This window comes from Dipteris shenzhenensis, chromosome 30 (genome assembly GCF_047967505.1).
Source record: "Dipteris shenzhenensis isolate YYH24624 ecotype China chromosome 30, Dip_SZ_1.0, whole genome shotgun sequence".
Taxonomy (NCBI): Eukaryota; Viridiplantae; Streptophyta; class Polypodiopsida; order Gleicheniales; family Dipteridaceae; genus Dipteris; species Dipteris shenzhenensis.
Genome location: NC_141625.1, coordinates 48,236,719 through 48,254,666, shown reverse-complemented (window position 1 = coordinate 48,254,666; position 17,948 = coordinate 48,236,719). Strand labels below are relative to the sequence as shown.

Sequence of the window (17,948 nt, the reverse complement as noted above, 5' to 3'; positions counted from 1 at the left end):
AGAAGGCGGACTTCACTCTTTGGAGAGAGCAGCTTGGGATGCCTTCCTTTTCCATTTCTGTGGCAGAGATACTTGGTGTGATGATGCCTTTCTTATTCAGCCACAGTCCCTCCTGTCCTCTTGGTCGAACAGGAGGCAACAGATGCCTATTCATGCACGCATTGACAGATTTTATGTAGATGACTGGGCACTAGACAGAGGTGGATCGGTATGCATTGCTGCGGGGGTTTCCACTTCAGACCACTTCCCTGTTGTTCTGGCTATCTCAGAGCCTCACTTGAGAGGCCGATCTGCCAGCATCAGGATTCCAGATGCCTTTTACACAGAGGAGGACCTTACGGAGGCAGCCCTACGGATATGGTTTGCTCATGTCTAGGGTGGGCAGCCACATCCATCACATTTAGCCGCTGCCCTCTCTGGTATTAGCGACTTTTACTGCTCAGTTGCTTCTACCAGGAGACGAGATATTCTCAGACGTGAGATTGGTGTTCGCCAGCAGTTAGCAGCTTTGCAGAGGGAAGAGCAGAAACGGCCTTCACATGCTTGGATTCAGGAGCGCCTTGCTGCAGCGAGGGCTCATCTGCAGTTATTGCTTGATCAGAGAGCAGAGTATGCCTTTCATGCACGGGAGTCCTTCTGGATTCAAATGGGTGGTAGAGTCAATAAACACTTTTTCTCTACTCTTGGCCCTAGACATAGTAGAGAGAGTGTATCTCAGCTTATTGACTCACATGGGGTTTTACATACAGAGCCAGATGACATCTTACGCATAGCTTCAGATTTCTATGCCACCCTCCTTACTGCTGATCCTGAGACACACGATATAGAGGATGCTAGACAGGCTATTTGGCAGAGTATCCCAGTGTTGGTGAATCCGGATATGCATGTTCTACTTGATGCACCTTTCACCAACACAGAGTTCAGGACTGCACTTTCAGCCCTTCACAAGGGCAAGCGCCCAGGTTTAGATGGCCTCACCCCGTCTTTTTTCATTGCATTTTGGGATATGATTGGAGACTATATTACTTCAGCCATGCAGGCCATTTGGGACTCTGGCGAGATGCCTGAGTCGCTTACAGAGGGCCTCATCCACCTTATCCCAAAAGGAGGTAGCAGAAATTTATTGTCCCAGTGGAGGCCTATCACACTTCTCGGGACTTGTTACAAGATTCTGGCCAAGGCTATCAGCCTCCAATTGCAGCCACTTCTCCCTGATCTTATTCATGACACTCAGACGGGATTTGTGCATGGCAGAAGTATTTTTGATAACATTTTTTCTTTCTGGGAAGCTTCAGAGTGGGCCATGCAGAGTGGCCATAATCTTGCCATTCTACTGTTGGATTTTGAAAAAGCTTATGACAGAGTAGATTGGAGTTTTTTGGAGGGCACCCTTCTACGCTTTGGATTCACTGATGTTTGGATCAGAGGTGTTTCCTCTTTGTACAGATCAGCCCATAGCCAGGTACTTATTGGTGGGGTAAGGGGTGAGAGATTTCAGATTTCGAGATCAGTCCGTCAGGGATGCCCCCTTGCTCCTTTCCTTTTTTTATTCGTGGCTGAAGCTATGAGCATCTATGTTAGATCTCAAGCTGACATCTTTGGGCTGAGACTTCCCATCAGAAGAGAAGAGGAGCTGCTTGACAGTGAGTTGGTTGATGACACAACGATTTATTTGGATGCCTCTCCACAGACACTGACTTCTTTCAGGACAGCATTGGATTTATTTTGCTTGGCGGCAGGGGCGCAGATAAATTGGCATAAATCCAATGGCTTTTGGATCAGTGATGAGGACACTCCAGTTTGGGGGCTTGACATAGGGTTCACTTGGGTTCAGAGGGGTGTGCCTATCAGGTATTTGGGCTGCCAGGTCGGCTTGGGTATTTCTACCACGCAGCAGTTTGCTCCCGTGTTGGAGAGCATCAGAAGGAAGCTTCTCTTTTGGAGCTCAGCCAAGCTGGATCTTGCCTCTAGAGTTGTGGTGGTCAACCAGGTCCTCCTGGCCACTGCCTGGTTTATTTGTTCATGTTGGTGCCGTTCTAGGGACTGCATCGTTCAGCTCAGAAGACCGATCAGGAACTTTCTCTGGAGTGGGCTTGATGGCACAGCAGATGCCTTAGCCAGAGTGGCTTGGGAGACCCTCATCCTCCCTACATAGGATGGGGGTCTCAATATTATTGATCCAGATTTACAATGCAGAGCTTTACTTTGCAAGATAGTGGTGCGAGGACTTATGCCAGGACAGGAACCGTGGAAGGACTTTCTTATCAGCAGCATACAGAGGTGCACACCTTCCTCAGGAGGAGACTGGATGAGCAGTGTTAGATGGATCTTCACCACAACACACCTCAGATCACCTTCATCCCCTCTCATGGTTGCCATTCTGAAAGCTTGGGCTAGTTTCAGAAGCTCTCTTCGGAGGATTCCTCCTTCCTCCCGGGAAGAGATTGATAGGCAGCCCATCATGTGGAACGACAGTATTTTAGATGATCGTGGCAGACCACTGGGTGCCTCACTCTACATGCAGTGGGCCAGGTGGGAGAGGGGACCTGCTTCTTCTTTGGGATCTTGGAAAGCTTTCCGTAGGCTTCCAGAGGAAACCAAGTCAAGGTTGATAGGACATCTCAGAGGGAGTGCAGGGAGGATCTTGCAGATTGAGACAGCCCTTCCAGAGGCTTGGATAGACACAGATGATATCCCTCTCACTTCCTCCACTTGGGCAGGTACTTTCTCGAGAGGCGGGGTTCCACTTCAGGTCTTAGCCTTCCGAGATGCACAGGAGGATGCTTTGGTTTTTAGTGTCCAGGATGGTGGCAGATTGCTCAGATCTACAGATGATATCTTGCTTGAGTCTGCTTTTCAGCCTATCAGGGTTGTAGGCCTTTTGATGCAAGGATCAGATTCAGAGTGGTTCTTAGACCCTGACCCCCAGTTACTCTCCACCGGGTCTTGGAGACTTTGGCTCTATGGAGGAGTTCCCATCAGGTATTTACAGTGGGACCCCGGAGAGTGGGAGTGGATTGACGCGGGGCATCGAGAGAAGACCATCCCCTTCTTTCGTTACACGGTCAGTAATGCCAGGAGATTTCAGCTCAGTACTAGAGGCTGGAGACCCTCCAGAGTTCCTCATTGGGAGACTTTTGGTATTATTGCGGATCAGCAGAGGTACTTCTGGAGGAGGCTCTGGAAATCCCACAGGAATAGAAAGATCACTATCTTCTTTTGGCTTTCTATTCATGGAGGGATTGCAGTGAACCTTTGGAGGTCCAGATTCGGAGCCGACCCTACTTGCCCTCGTTGCCTTTCTGCTTCAGAGTCTATTCAGCATTGCTTATGGGATTGCAGACAGGCGAGATTGATTTGGATGGGGATAGCCAGGATCTTCAGTCACTTTGCCCATTCCCCACTTTTTATGACTTGGGGCTTGGTGGCTTGGCTTTCTCTTACAGGACCTTCGGTTTTCTATGAGGGACTTGACTCCTCTCGGGCCATTTCGGTTTGACGTCATCGGGTTGAGTTATGCTCGTTGGATGTGGTTCCACACCGTCCTTTTACAGCTGTACATGCCTCTGTGGATACTTCTTGGGAGATTATAGCGAGCATAGCAGCCTGGCATATCTGGAGAGCCAGATGCACAAAGGCTATGGAGGGTACTCAGGTTCATCCCTCGCACACATTGGCTAGTATCTGGACAGACATCGTACACACTCTGATGGCCGTATGGACGGGTATGCAGGGGGACTCCCGTGCAGCCTCAGCTAGGAGGGCTTCTTTCTTCAGGGAATGGAAGGATTCTCCTTTCTTCTCTGAATCTACTACAGGGTTGAGATGGCACTTTCAGCCTCAGCCTTGGTTTCTTTCCAACTCACTCTGAGGGGTTTTTTATTATCCGCTTTGAGCTTGCTCTCACGCGTTTTTGTTCTTACTTAATAGAAGTCTTTTTCATGGAAAAAAAAAAAAAAAATCCCTGGAATGCATGTGACATGTACTCTCCCCCTCTATCTGAGTTGAGTGTTCCAATTCTAGAATTGGTTTGGTTCTCAGCCATAGCCTTGAACTCCTGAAACCAATAGAACACCTCAGATTTTTCCTTCATGAGAAAAAGCCATGTGAACCTAGGGAAGTCATCTATAAAGGTCACAAAGTACCTTGCTCCTCTATGCGTGGGAATAGTCATGGGGCCACATACATCACTGTCCACTATCTGCAACACTCTGGTTGCCTTGACCCAATTCTTGCCTTGTTTACTGAATGGCAAGCGATGCAATTTCCCAAGTGCACACCGCTCACACACTTCATTTGCTGGTTGCTGTAATTTTGGCATTCCCTGAGTCATATTATTGTTGTACAAGTAGGACGATGCCCTGTGATAGACATGTCCAAACCTGGCATGCCATAAATCAGCCTGGGAAGTGTTTGCTACACCCAATACCTTCTGATCATAAGGCTGAGCATCAAGCTTGTATAAGCCTCTGTCATATGTGCCTGTTGCTACAACCTCATACCCTTTCTTTGGATCCTTGATCTTGCCTTGGTTATCCTGAAATTTGACCAACATATGTTGATAAAGCCTGCATGTTGATAGAAAACCAAGCTTCAAAGCAAGAATTACTCCGAAGTTTGAGATTACATACTGAGATCAAACCTCATTACCTTGGGATGCAACTTCTCTTGCAGCATGTTTACGAACTTCAAGTAGTTCCTTCAAACGTCGAGTGACTGCTGCAGCTTCTTCAGTTTTTCTTTGAAGAACCTATGCAGATTCCAGTGTCCATGACAGAATCTTAGCAAGTCACTCAAGTTGTGCTAGGTTTTTCTTTCTGAATTATCCCAATTTTACTTAACTTACCATCTTTTGACGTTGGTTCAATGTATGGAGCTTCTTCATCTCAAACTCATTTTTTCGTCCTTCTTTCTTTAGCTAACAAAACAAAGAACAGAGTGTATAGAATCAGCTTAATCTCCTGCCACTTGAAAGGGAGAACACAATTTTAAATTAAAGGAGCTAATTCTTTAAAGACCTTTGACGAAAAAGAAAAACTATAAATTCCATTTTAGCAAGAGCTCTGGCATGAGGAAAATGTATCAGAAAGATATAAGCATGGATATCTAAATCATTTATTAATACATGCAAAATACCAGACTCAATAAGAATGAAATTACTAAAGCTGAAACAGAGTAAGTTGGGCAAAAACCACTCTGCCTCAAAGCGCCACCTAAGATGCCGAACTGACTCTCATCCGTGTTGATGCACTCTCCCCAAATACTCCAATGGTTTCCCCATGCTCGCACAAAACCTCTTGCTTCTTAGGCTCCATCTCTGAAGGCCAACTTTTAAGCTCTCAAGCAAGAAAAAACAGCATAACCACCATATTCACAATGGCCTAGAATAGAAAGCACAACCTTCAATAGTCTCTGCATAGAGATCCCAAAAAGCCGTAACACAAGCATGACCTTCAGGCATGCATAATCTTCCTGCAACTACTTCAAACTACGCCAGGGAATCTTTGTTAAAAACCTTAAGACGAATCAAGAACCTGCTGTACTGTGTATACACCAAGGCACTCAATTGCATCAAAGCCCCCTTCAAAACTGTCAAAATCAAGCTTGAAAAATGTGAAAAACTTCACTTTGTTTGGCATTTTTCACCCTCCCAGAAATGTCCCAACCTGCAAACATCCACGAATCTCCCACATCCCATTCTCCCATCAAACTCCCATAAGACTTCACAAAGTTCCCACAAATCTCCCTTATGGCATATTCCTGCCAATCTTCCGTGATTCTTGCATGGAATAATCATTTTCCATCAAAGGCTGCTCTTTCTGCATTTCTCCCAAATGGAATCGTGCATCTTCCCATCTTTGTGACTATCAACAAATCAGCCGATCACCTTTTGGCCATAGATTTAAGCTTTTCATCGAAGATTTTATCGAGAATGAATTCATCTCCACATCACTTTATACCTTCACCAATGTTCTATCAAGCATCCTCAATTCCGCTTATCATGTGCATCTACATTAGTCAATATTGTTTTGTTTCATTGCTTAGTGACATGGCTGTCACCTCACTAGTCTGAACACATCACCGAGTGTTTTTTAAACCTGCCTGCAAACTTGTTCCAAAATTCTTCATACAACGTTTTTCTTTCATTTACCAAACACCCCATTGCCGCCTGCTCCCCAAAGATACCTGAGGCCCTGTAAGAGAAAGCCAAGCCACTGAGCCCCATGTCATAAAGAATGGGGAGTGGGCAAGTGACTGAAAATCCTAGCTACCCCCATCCAAATCATCCTCGCCTGTCTGCAATCCCATAAGCGAGGGCAAGTAGGGTCGGCTCCGAACTTGGACCTCCAAAGGTTCACTGCAATCCCACCATGGATAGAGAACCAAAAGAAGATAGTGATCTTTCTATTCCTGTGGGATTTCCAGAGTCTCCTCCAGAAGCACCTCTGCAGATCCGCAGTGATATCAAATGTCTCCCAATGAGGAACTCTAGAAGGTCTCCAACCTCTACTACTGACCTGAAATCTCCTGGCATTACTGACCGTGTAACGAAAGAAGGGGATGCTCTTATCTCGGTGCCCTGCGTCAATCCACTCCCACTCTCCGAGGTCCCACTACAAATACCTGATGGGAACTCCCCCATAGAGCCAGAGCCTCCAAGACCCGGTGGAGAGTAGCCGAGGGTCTGGGTCTAGGAACCACTCTGAATCTGATCCCTACACCAAAAGACCTACAACCCTGATAGGCTGAAAAGCAGACTCAAGCAAGATGTTCTTTGTGGACCTGAGCAATCTGCCACCATCCTGGACACATTCCCCTCTAATGTTGGAGGCATACAGGTTAAGGAAACCAACCTTACACCCTCCAATCAAAAGAATAATCCACTGAGCTCTAGAGGGAATAATGACTCCGTGTCCAACAACTAAGGGGAGAACCAATTGCGAAACTGAAATAGAAGTGCCCCCCCTGGTGCCCAAGGCAGGCGACCAAAAAGTATGGCCAGAAAGCAACTTGCCTGACTTGGCACAATCTCTAGAATCCAGTTTGTGCTCTTAAATAAATAAGATATCAATGGAACCCCCAGTAACACCTGGATAAAGCTGATCCCGGATCAACTGTCTACGGTGGCAATGTGGGACACCACCTAGGCCCTCTATGTTCCAACTAATAATCCTCATCGACGGGAGCATGTAGAGTGGAACACCTTACCCGACCTAGTGGCAGAAACAAACCCCTCAACAGGGGAAGACCTCCCGCTTGAGGAGGGAGGAATGGAACCAAGTGGCGGAAAATGAACAGGGGAAAGAACCCTACCACCTGAAGAAGAAGCCCTATCAACAGGAAACCCAATCAATGGCTCCCCTATCCAAAATAGCACCTGCATATAGGGTAGCTGGTCAGACTAAATCATAAAAAAAGAGTGACTTCATGTTCACATGCTGAAAGCATGCCTTGAAAGCAATATCTTTCAGTCTCGCCAGCATTGCGTGTCCTCTAGTCAAGCATGTTTGTGCTGCCGGTTTCATTGTGAACTTGGGACATATGAAGGTACATTTCAAATGAACATAAGATTTAACTATTTCAACCAACTCCCTGCAAGTGTGAAGTCTCATTGTGAAGCTAGAAGAGCAGAGAGTTGGTAGGGACCAACGAGCCAAGAGAGACTTCGCCCCCAAAAAAAAAAGGATATCACGTCCACAAGAGACAGATTTCTTCTCACATAGGATGGATAAGGTATCAGTTCTTTTGGAGGAGGGGATCCCACCATTGCAAGGGGACTTTTCACTGAGGGTAAGCCACCCATCCCCATCACAGATCCGGGTGCTTAGCACACATATGCGACCTCACTCTACGACATCTTCATTCAAGAACCTCCTGACATGTCCTATCTACACAAGCCCACCACATCTATCTTGTTCACTACACTGAATGTGCAAGCTGCACTACACCGGCTCCACGCCTAGAAAGCCCAGGACCATGACGGGTTGTGGATTCAGTATTTTGCACATGGCTTGAGGTTTTGTCTCCAATCTTGGCGCAGATGTTCGACCATGCAGTATGCCACAGCTTCCCCCAGCTTGGAATACCACCACCATTGTGCCAATACACAAAACAAGGGACCCCATGGTGGACATGGGAGTTACTGCACCTCATGATTGGCCACACACTGACCAAGGTCTATGGATCAGTACTAGAGAAAGAAAGATCAGTTCCTACATAGAGACAAGGAGTCGAGATTGAGATCCAAGAAACTCTACGCCTTCTTTGTAGAGTTTCAAAAGGCCTTTGACAGAATCCCACGAGCGTATATGATTAGGAGACTCCAAGAAATGCAGACCCCAGAAGACATTAACCAAGGGGTGATGAGCCTATATGAGTTAGTCACAAAGGGAAAGGACACGCCCTTAGAGGCTTGTCAGATTAGGCTTGTCAGATTGGATTGAGAGCACGATCATGGGAAGCAAGCATGCCCCCTCTCACCGACACTTTTTGGACTCTACATTGACGAAATCACAACTTTCATTGATCACCTAGAGGGAAGGGATCCTTGCTTGCTGATCTGATGATACAGATACTACTATACACAGACAACATAGTCCTCTTTTCCTCTTCGATGGTAGGCCTACAAAGATACCTAGAGGCGTTAGAGGTGTTTTGTAGGGAGAGAGACCTAACAGTCAACCTTGGCAAGACCAAGGTTATGATCTTCAATACCTCACAGGCAGTACTTCATTGACACAGCTTCACCTACCAAGGAGATACAGTTGAGATCGTGCAATTATATACCTACCTAGGGACAGTCTTCTCAGCTTGCACAAGGACTCATGCTACTTGGGCATGACTCACGTGAGGGCAAAGAGCTCTGACTTGACTAGAGATACAAACCTTTTAGGTACACTTCCAGGACCCTCTAATGAAGAGATGACTCTTTGATACACTTGTGAGGCCGCCAATCATGTATGTAACACCCTCATGAAAGAATGATGTATTGGTGGCCGATTGACAGAGATTTGAGAGGCTATATGTGACTATGGGGTCCAAGAGATTCCGAGTAAGCCCTCGGTTACTCATCAGAATGTATAGGCGAAGCTTGCTACGACACTTCCAGACGGTAACATACCTTCACTGAGTTTAGGCCCTGCCTAGCTGGAGACCTTGGTACTAGAGTCATCCAAATGACTAGCCAACAGTGGAGTTAGCACGGCCTCGTAAGCACACATATCCAGATGGTTCGCTAGTTAGTGAATTCAAAGGGACCGCCTCCCCCCCCTTCCAATAAAGTTGGATGCCCCATCTCTCTAGATTCTGCGAGATGAGATCAATTGTATCATTCGGTTGGATCTACTCCAGCTCTAAACATCACAGACTTGGGGAAAGAACTAAGAGTTTCCCACCAAGATCTAGTTCTATCATGACCACTTCCTGAGGATGGAGTGACTATCTGACCCTACTATTTGAAGAACAGACGGATGCGATCTCATCCCATCAAACAGATGCATTGAATATTGCCATCAAACAGATACGGTCTCATCCCATCAGATGAGGATTGAGACAGGGAGAGCCATAAGCACACCGAAAGAGCAGCAGATCTATACGTTATGCACACTGGTAGAGATGGAGTTAGAGAAGAACTTCCTATGTACTTGCCCCATCTACTATGAGATCGAAGGACGATAACACTATCTCTTTCACGAGGGACACAGGTTTAGGACACTCTACTAGCTGATCCACCTCCATGACTAGGTCTACGTCGGTCTCTATTTGATGTGAAGGAGCAAATAGAGAAAGAATGTGAACACAAGTAAGCAAGAAGTGGTCACACAAAAACTTGAATAGAATGCTCAATGAAATGTAGTACAAGTACTTGGTATATATAGTACCCAAGTACTATACACCAAAATAGACTAGGTCCTAGTCTATCCTTCCCCACCATATCATTGTATGTGTCTACAAATCCCCCCCTCAATGATATGGCTGAAGTACTCTGGAATGATCTCAAAAGTACCTGCTGTACCTAAAGTAACATGGTTGCACAAATTTATCCATGTATGGATATGAGCTACCTATGGGAGTACAAAAGAAGCAATGTCATTTTACAACCCCCTTTGACATTGTTTTTGAAGGATCGTGTGGCAAGCTATCTCTAGGAAAAGAAAGGAAAGATTGCAAGCATAATGGAAATGAACTCAAATGGAAGTAGGCAATAGCAATGAACCCAAATACTCACATGTAGATAGCTTGATGTTGACTGATATGAGAAGACTCAAGACTAGTACAAGACTATATAGTGTGAGCCTCTAGACTCTAGAAAGTCACAATGCATATGGGATGATCTCCCATATGACATGTGGCACTGTCTAGGACTCACTAGACTATAAAATAAGTCCTAGGGACCTAGGACACACAAATACACTCACTTTGACATCATATTCCAACATCCCCCCACGACGGAAAGGTGAGGGACTACTGGAATAAAGCCAAGAACATAACATGAAAATGATGGGATCTATTGCTCTATGCACCCCAAGTAGCTCACAAGCTCAAATGAAGCATGGCTACCTGACCAACACATCGGTCTAGGGAATGCACCAACATCGGCCTGATAGAGAGACCCATCAAAGCCAATAGAAAGGCTCCCACAATCCCACAATACATCCCCCCCTGGCTTCATAACAAGACTTGGTAGGAAGCCACACACCACTCATAAAGGAAATAAAACATGATTTAAGGAGCCAAGGCTAAGATTCTTTACTGACTCAAGGACAGAAGACTCATTATTACAAGCATTTTTTGGGGCACACCCAAGGCAAAGTACCCAAGCACACATAGAATAGATCAGAAACAAAAGTCCCGATCATCAGGTACATAGACCTCTAAATGGAGAGAGAGATCTCTGATGGCGGCAATGAGAGCATGAGTTGGTGTCGAAGCATCATCTTCTTCTTCATCTTCACTTATTGCAGCCCCAACCAAGTTGGCATGATCTTTGTTTTGTTGCTTGGCAAGCTTCTTGAAGCAGCAATCCTTGGTGTGACCAAGTTTCCCACAATGATTGTATTTGAAAGGCTTGAATTTTCCTTTGCCCTTGGAGTACAGTGCACTGGAGTCCAGAGTGTCTGCATACAGTCTTTCATGATCAATGAGCACAGCAACCATAGGCTCATAACCCATTTGTGTCACATGCAATGCTGGTATCATCTCCAAGTACTTAGAAATTTCCTCAATGCTTGAGAGGAGCACAACAACTCGATCATCTTTTCCTACAGGGACCTTCAGACTAGCAAGTTGAGTGACAAGGGATTCCATATGATTCAAGTGAGCAAGAAGAGAGCCTTCATGCTTCATTTGCAACTTGAATAATTCTTGTCTTAGAAATACCTTTGAATTGATGACTTTGTTGCCGAACAATCCTTCAAGCTTAGCCCATAATTCGTGAGCAGTGGAATCAAAATCAAAATGATGAATAGCTTCATCACCCAACCCTAAACCAATGAGAGAAAGAGATTTGTCATTCAAATTCTCCTAATGTGCAATTTTCTTTTCATCTGATTGTGGCTTTTGTCCTTGCCACTAACAATATGCCGCACTCCATCTTTCATAAGTACAAGACACATCTTTGTTTGCCATGTAGGGAAGTTCTTACCAAAAAACTTCTCGAACGAAATGATAGTGATTTGGAAGACTCCATGGCTGGAAAAGGGTAGAAATGCAAGTGTAACTATGGAAAGATCACCTTGGTAAGTTCTTCATGAGCTGGAGCAGGTCTGGAGCTTCTTCATGGCAGACAGATGCAAAAGTGGAGCAAAAATTTACAGGCAAAAGTAGGACACGAAGGGCGAAAACTGTAAAATCAGCAGCAGCTCCAAGAGAATGACCGGCAAAGGCATACGAGCACCATCTTGCGGGCAGAAGGAGCAAATGGTGGACTAGAGCAGAGGTCAACGATGAAGAGGATGGACGACAACACGTTGAGCTGGCTGCATCTTGCTTGGGCTGTCAAATCATTGAGCTTAAGAACAAAATTCGCACGCAAAAACAAATTTCGCCACTTTGTGCAGGAGCTATAACTTTTCATAGAAAACTCGAATTGCAAAGATGTAAAAACGGAATTTGTAGTACTCAAGGTCCTCTACAACTTTGCTGAAGACACAAAGCCGTGATTCTGCTTCCAGATCCAGACATAAGCGTCACATCGTCCGCACGTCAGAGAAAGAGCCACAGAAACAGCACCACTCCAGGATGTCTTTGTAGATGAAGGAAGGAGAAGAAAGGTAGCGGATCATGGCGTGGTAAAGAGAGGCAGTGGTCGATGTAGATCACCTCCTGCAAAAGCTCCAAACAATGGTGAGGCTAAGGGAGGGAAAAGTGGAAAGAAAGGAGGAGAAATGAGTGCCTTCCAAGGAGGAGAAGGGAGAGTAGCATCATTGGCCTCCCTCACCTCATCCTCTTGGAAGGGAAAGGGAAAGGGAAAGGGAAAGAGAAATCAGGGCTAGGAACATGGCTCTGATACCACATGAAGGAACATGTGACAAGCTATCTCTAGGAAAAGAAAGGAAAGATTGCAAGCATAATGGAAATGAACTCAAATGGAAGTAGGCAATAGCAATGAACCAAAATACTCACATGTAGATAGCTTGATGTTGACTGATATGAGAAAACTCAATTGGTTCACTGCTATCGCACCATGAATAGAAAGCCAAAAGAAGAGAGTGATTTTTCTATTCCAGTGAGATTTCCAGAGCCTCTGCCAAAAAATTTTCTGCAAGTCTGCAAAAATCTGAAAATTCTCCCAATGAGGAGCTTTGGTGGGCCTCCAACCCCTACAGCTGAGCTGGAATTTCCTGGCATTACTGACCGTGTAACGAAAGAAGGGGATGCCCTTCTCTCGGTGCCCTTCATCTATCCACTCCCATTCCCCAGGGTCCCACTGCAAAAACTTAATTGGGACACCTCCATAGAGCCACAGCCTCCATGAGCCCAGGGCAATGAGTAGCGGGTCAGGATCAAAGTACCACTGTGAAAGAGAGCCGTGCTCCATGAAACCCACTATCCTAACTGGCTGAAACGGTACCTCCAACAAAATACCGTCTGTGGATTTGGACAGCCTGCCCCCCGAAGAAACATCAAAGACTAGGGCATCCTCGTGTGTTACATAGAAAGAAAGAAAGAAAGTTTATTAAAGTCTTTGGAAGACCGATGGGTCTATGAGACTGTGAAAATCCTGATACAACGAGCTGTGGTAGTGGAGCTACTAAACGAGCGCCCATAACAATGCAAAATGCAAAAAATGCAGAATGGCAGTACTAAGTCATAAGTACAACATAGTCATGTCGATGGTCGACTATATATCAATCTCAGCATCATCATCAATATCATCATCATCCCCAGCAACAGCAAGATATCAGGATGGATGAGACAGTGGAGGCATGAAGTCGGCAATAGAGTGTTGTCTGCCACTCAAAGATGTAATCCTGGCACGTCTCCTGGTTGTAGCTCTGCGTCTAACCAGGGCTACTGTGACCCCTGTCGGTCGGGCTCCGACTCTAAACAAGGAGGGGATGTCTCCAAGTGTGATCTGTGTGTCGACCCTCTGTCTGAGTTGTCGGGTCACGAGCTCCAGGTCACGGTCATGTAGAGCAATCACCTGCGAAGGAATGCCCAATCTGGAAAATGCCCCCATCCAGGTGGAACAAGTAATAGGCATATCATCTGTGTCCACCCAATCCAAGGACAAGGTTGAATCAATTTGTTGAACTCTCCCTGCACTCCCTCTGAGATTATGAACCACTTGGGCCTGTCGGTCTATAGGAAGCCTCCTGAAGGCTTTCCATGCTCCCACGGTAGATGCAAGGCCCCTCTCCCATCTGGGCCACTGCATGTAAAGAGAAGCTCCAAGTGGTCTGCCATGCTCACCCAAAATACTGTCGTTCCACATGATAGGCTGCCTTTAAGCCTTTATTTATGTACTATATCCAACAAAAATGCATTTGATGCTTTTGTCATCAAGCTTTGATCTAAGATGAGATGAAATCAAAGCATAAGCAGCTGAGCCAAACACTTTGAAATGATAAAGCTTTAGCTTTGAGCCATAAAACCTCTCAAAAGGTGTCACATTAACCAATGTTTTTGTAGGCATCTATTCTGAATGTATGTGTTGTAGTAATGGCTTCTCCCCAAAATGCCTTTGACACTTTCTGCATTTCAGCATGCATCTTGTCATTTCCATAATTATTTCTCTCTGAAATAGGATTGTGCTGCGGTGTGTATGGCACGATCTTATGATGCTTGATCCCATTTTCCTTCAAATACCCTTCCAAGGCATTTGATGTGTACTCTCCCCCATTGTCTTAACAAAAATGTTCGTATCCTGAAATTGGTTGGGTTCTCAGCAAAGGCTTTGAACTCTTTAAACCGATAAAACACTTCAGTTTTAGTCTTCACATGAGGAAAAGCCATGTGAATCTAGAATAGTCATTAATAAAGGTAACAAAATACCTTGCCCCTCTATGGGTTGTCACATTCATGGGACCACATACATCACTGTGTATAATCTGTAAAACTCTAGTGGCTTTCACTGAACTTGAGCCATCCTTCTTGAAAGGAAGACGGTGCAATTTGCCAAGAGCACAGACTTCATTATCTAGCGGCTGTAATTTTGGCCTTCCATGAACCATTTCATTGTTGTACAAGTAGGCCAATGCTCTATGATGAACATGACCAAACCTGGCATGCCATAAATCGCTTGGAGAAGCAGCCAAAGCATGTTGAACATAGGGCTGAGCATCAAGCTTGTATAGCCCTTTACCATAAGTACTTGTTGCCACAATTTCATATCCTTTCTTGGGATCCTTGATCCTGCATTCATCATCTTGAAACTCAACACGCATGTGTTGATCATGGGCAATAGAAGAGAACTGAAATTAAATTCCTTCTCAAATATGGAACATACCAAACATTACGGATGTATTTTTTCTTGCTTGAATCCACTCGTCATGTTCTATGATGCACTAGAATCCCCCCTGGCATCAAAGCTGTCCTGAACTGCAGCAAACACAAAATTTGTCCTTTGTACAAAGTGTGCCTGTGGTGGAGTATTTGCATTTTCAGCTGGTGCAACAAAATTAATGCTTGTGCGTTCGGCTTTTCTTCTCATTAGCAATCCTTTTCTCACACTTTGCAATAAAATGACCTGGCTGTTTACAATAATTGCATCTGCCCTTCTTCACCATAGGACCTTGATTTGTACTTGCATTCCCCTCATTCTTGCACTGATATGCATGGCTGTTTTTTTTTATTGAAAATGACCTCCCTTTTGCTGAAATTTTCCCTTTCCTTGGGTGGCAAGTGCTGGCTCACCTTGACAGGAAGAATAGGCAAAATTGGAGGTCCTCTTCTCTTCCTATAACAACAACCCAACTAGCTCATCAAATGAGAGAGGAGCTGCCATGAGCATAATAGTCAAAGAGGTAACAAATGTGCCATAAGAGGGAGCTAAGCCATTGAGAGTGATATAATTTCTTGTCATGTATTTCCTCATCAACACTTTCTAGCTGATCTCTGAGATCAGTGATCTTTGTAATGTGCTCTGTGATTGTCTGACCTTCATGCATCTTCTGCTCCTTGAGCGTATTGGTCAATGCAATGACCCTTGCCTCATTCTTGACATGATACATGTTTGCCAACTTTGCCCACGCATCCTTTGCATCTGTGCATGACTTAATGGTTGTCATAATGTGCCTCTTCACTGATGAGGCAATCAAGAACAAAGCTTGGGCATTTCTAAGATCAAACTTCTTTTGCTCCTCCAAAAGTGCCGGAGAAGGAGCAGCAATAGAAGTAGTAGAAGTGACGGCAGAAGGATTAGAAGAACTGGTGGCAGTAGTAGTAAAAGTGGTGGTAAAGGATGAGCTGGTACTAGATGTAATAGGCCTAGTCTCATCACCACTCACAATATCCCATAAGTTCTTGCCAACCAAAATGTTCTTGAGCATGAATGACCACACGGCATAGTTGGATCCTTCCAACTCGTTGTCACCCTCGGTCATCATAATACCAAAGCTCTCATTTTGAGACATCCTGACTGCAAAAACACAACTAACTGCAAATGCACCTGCAAAGAAGAATGTGACTAAATGGGAAGTGCCTTGGACTACCCTGTGCAATCACCGCATGTATGGCAACAACACAACTACAAAGTGGAACTGACTGCTCTACAATCAACCAACAAAATGCACCTCAATTGCAAATGTGTGCCTATGAGTTCACCAAAAAATCCCCAAATGCACATGTATGCCAAAAGCCAGAAAACCTGTATGCCAAAGAAGAACCACAAAACTGTACGCCAAAAAAGTGCACGGGCTGGAGCAACACACGAACAGATTGGAACAAAGTGCACAGGCCAAAGCAAAGTGCACAGGCTAGAGCGTGTTGCAACTGTATGGACTGCACAATACAGATAGGTTGGTACGGATGGGCAGAACTGGACTGCAACAGTACGGATCTTCGTACAGAAGGTGGCAACCAACAGCAGAAGGGAAGGCGGAATGAGCAGCAGCAGCAGGAGTCGACGTAAATGAGCAGCAGTAGGAGGCGGGATTTCTAACAGAGCTGCATGCTATGCACACTAGGGGAGGTGGAGACAGAGGAGCATTAGCGGCTAGAGATGAAGCCAAATACTCTACATGGCAGTGTATTCTCGAGTTGGTGAAACTAAATATGCAAGTCCCACTTGATGCACCCTTCACCAATACAGAATTCAGCACTGCAGTTGTTGCCCGTCATAAGGGCAAGTGCTAGGGTTTAGATGGGCTTACATCTTCCTTTTTTATTGCTTTTTGGGATAAGATTGGGAACCATGTCACTTCAGCTCTGCAGGACGTCCAAGACTCTAGAGTTATGCCTAATTCACTTATATTGGGTCTCATAAATCTCATTCCAAAGTTGTTGGAGAAATCATAGTCAAAGAGTGTGTTCTAGTGTGTACTAGAAACTAGTTTTATGAGTCTTTGCGTGAGACAGTGCCATGTGGCATATTGGGAGCTATCCCATATACATATGGTACTTGAGCGTGTGTGACCACTCTATATGAATGTTGTACCTTCACTTGTCACATCAATCAACTCAGTGGAGCTTTTGGTCATGTAGGTGATTTCATTTTGGTTCTTGCCTTTCCTTCCATTTCATTTCATTTCCAGCTCAAGTTATGCTTCCTTCTATCTCCCTTGTCTCCTTTCCTCCTCTTCCAATTCCTTCATGTGTTATCAGAGCCATGTCCCCTTTCTAGCTTTCCCTTCCTTGGGCAAACCTTAGGAGTGAGGTACCCGGAAATGGAAGCTATCTTCTCTTAAAAGGCAGACTTTCTCTCTCTTCCCTTATCCTCTCCATGTGCTGCTAATTTGTGGAGCTGCTACTGCTGATTCGTGGAGCTGTTGCCTCGGTCTCTAGGTGTGCCTGCGGTACTTCCCGCCTCGATCCTCAATTGATGGGACCAGATCCGCATCTTTCCAATAGCAATCCTCAGTGCACATGAGACTCGTATGTCCTCCAGATACTACGGTCTACTGATCAATCCATCATCTGATACTAGAACTGGATCTTGGTGGGGAACTCCTGATTCACCCCCATTTCGTGACATATATAGCTAGAGTAGATCCAACCTTGATGGATGGTTGATCTCATCTTGTGGGACAAGGAAGAATGGGGCATCCAAACTATACTTAGAAGGGGGATAGTCGGTCCATCTAAATACCTTGGCTGGCAAACCATCTGGATATACCTGCATACCAAGCCGTGCTAACCCATCTAAATGCTAGGCATCTGCATGACTCTGGTGCCAACATCAGTAGTCTCCGGCTAGACAAAGCCCAAGGCATGTCACCATCTAAAAGACAGCATCACCCTGGAGTGGTGTCATAGTGAACGGTGCCTGTACTAACTTGAAGACTAAG

At 45.2% G+C, this 17,948-nt stretch overlaps 1 protein-coding gene across 1 annotated transcript in view; it reads right to left on the bottom strand.

The window, feature by feature from the left end:
- Window positions 1–17,948, bottom strand: part of LOC147882242 (kinesin-like protein KIN-4C) — a 200,638-nt gene that overhangs the window by 38,584 nt on the left and 144,106 nt on the right. Inside the window, exons 18-19 of the mRNA XM_087401535.1 lie at window positions 4,847–4,918; window positions 4,651–4,750 (exon numbers count right to left, since the gene is read on the bottom strand). Of these exons, the coding sequence (XP_087257661.1) occupies window positions 4,651–4,750; window positions 4,847–4,918 (172 nt within the window). The remainder of the gene's footprint in view (window positions 1–4,650; window positions 4,751–4,846; window positions 4,919–17,948) is intronic.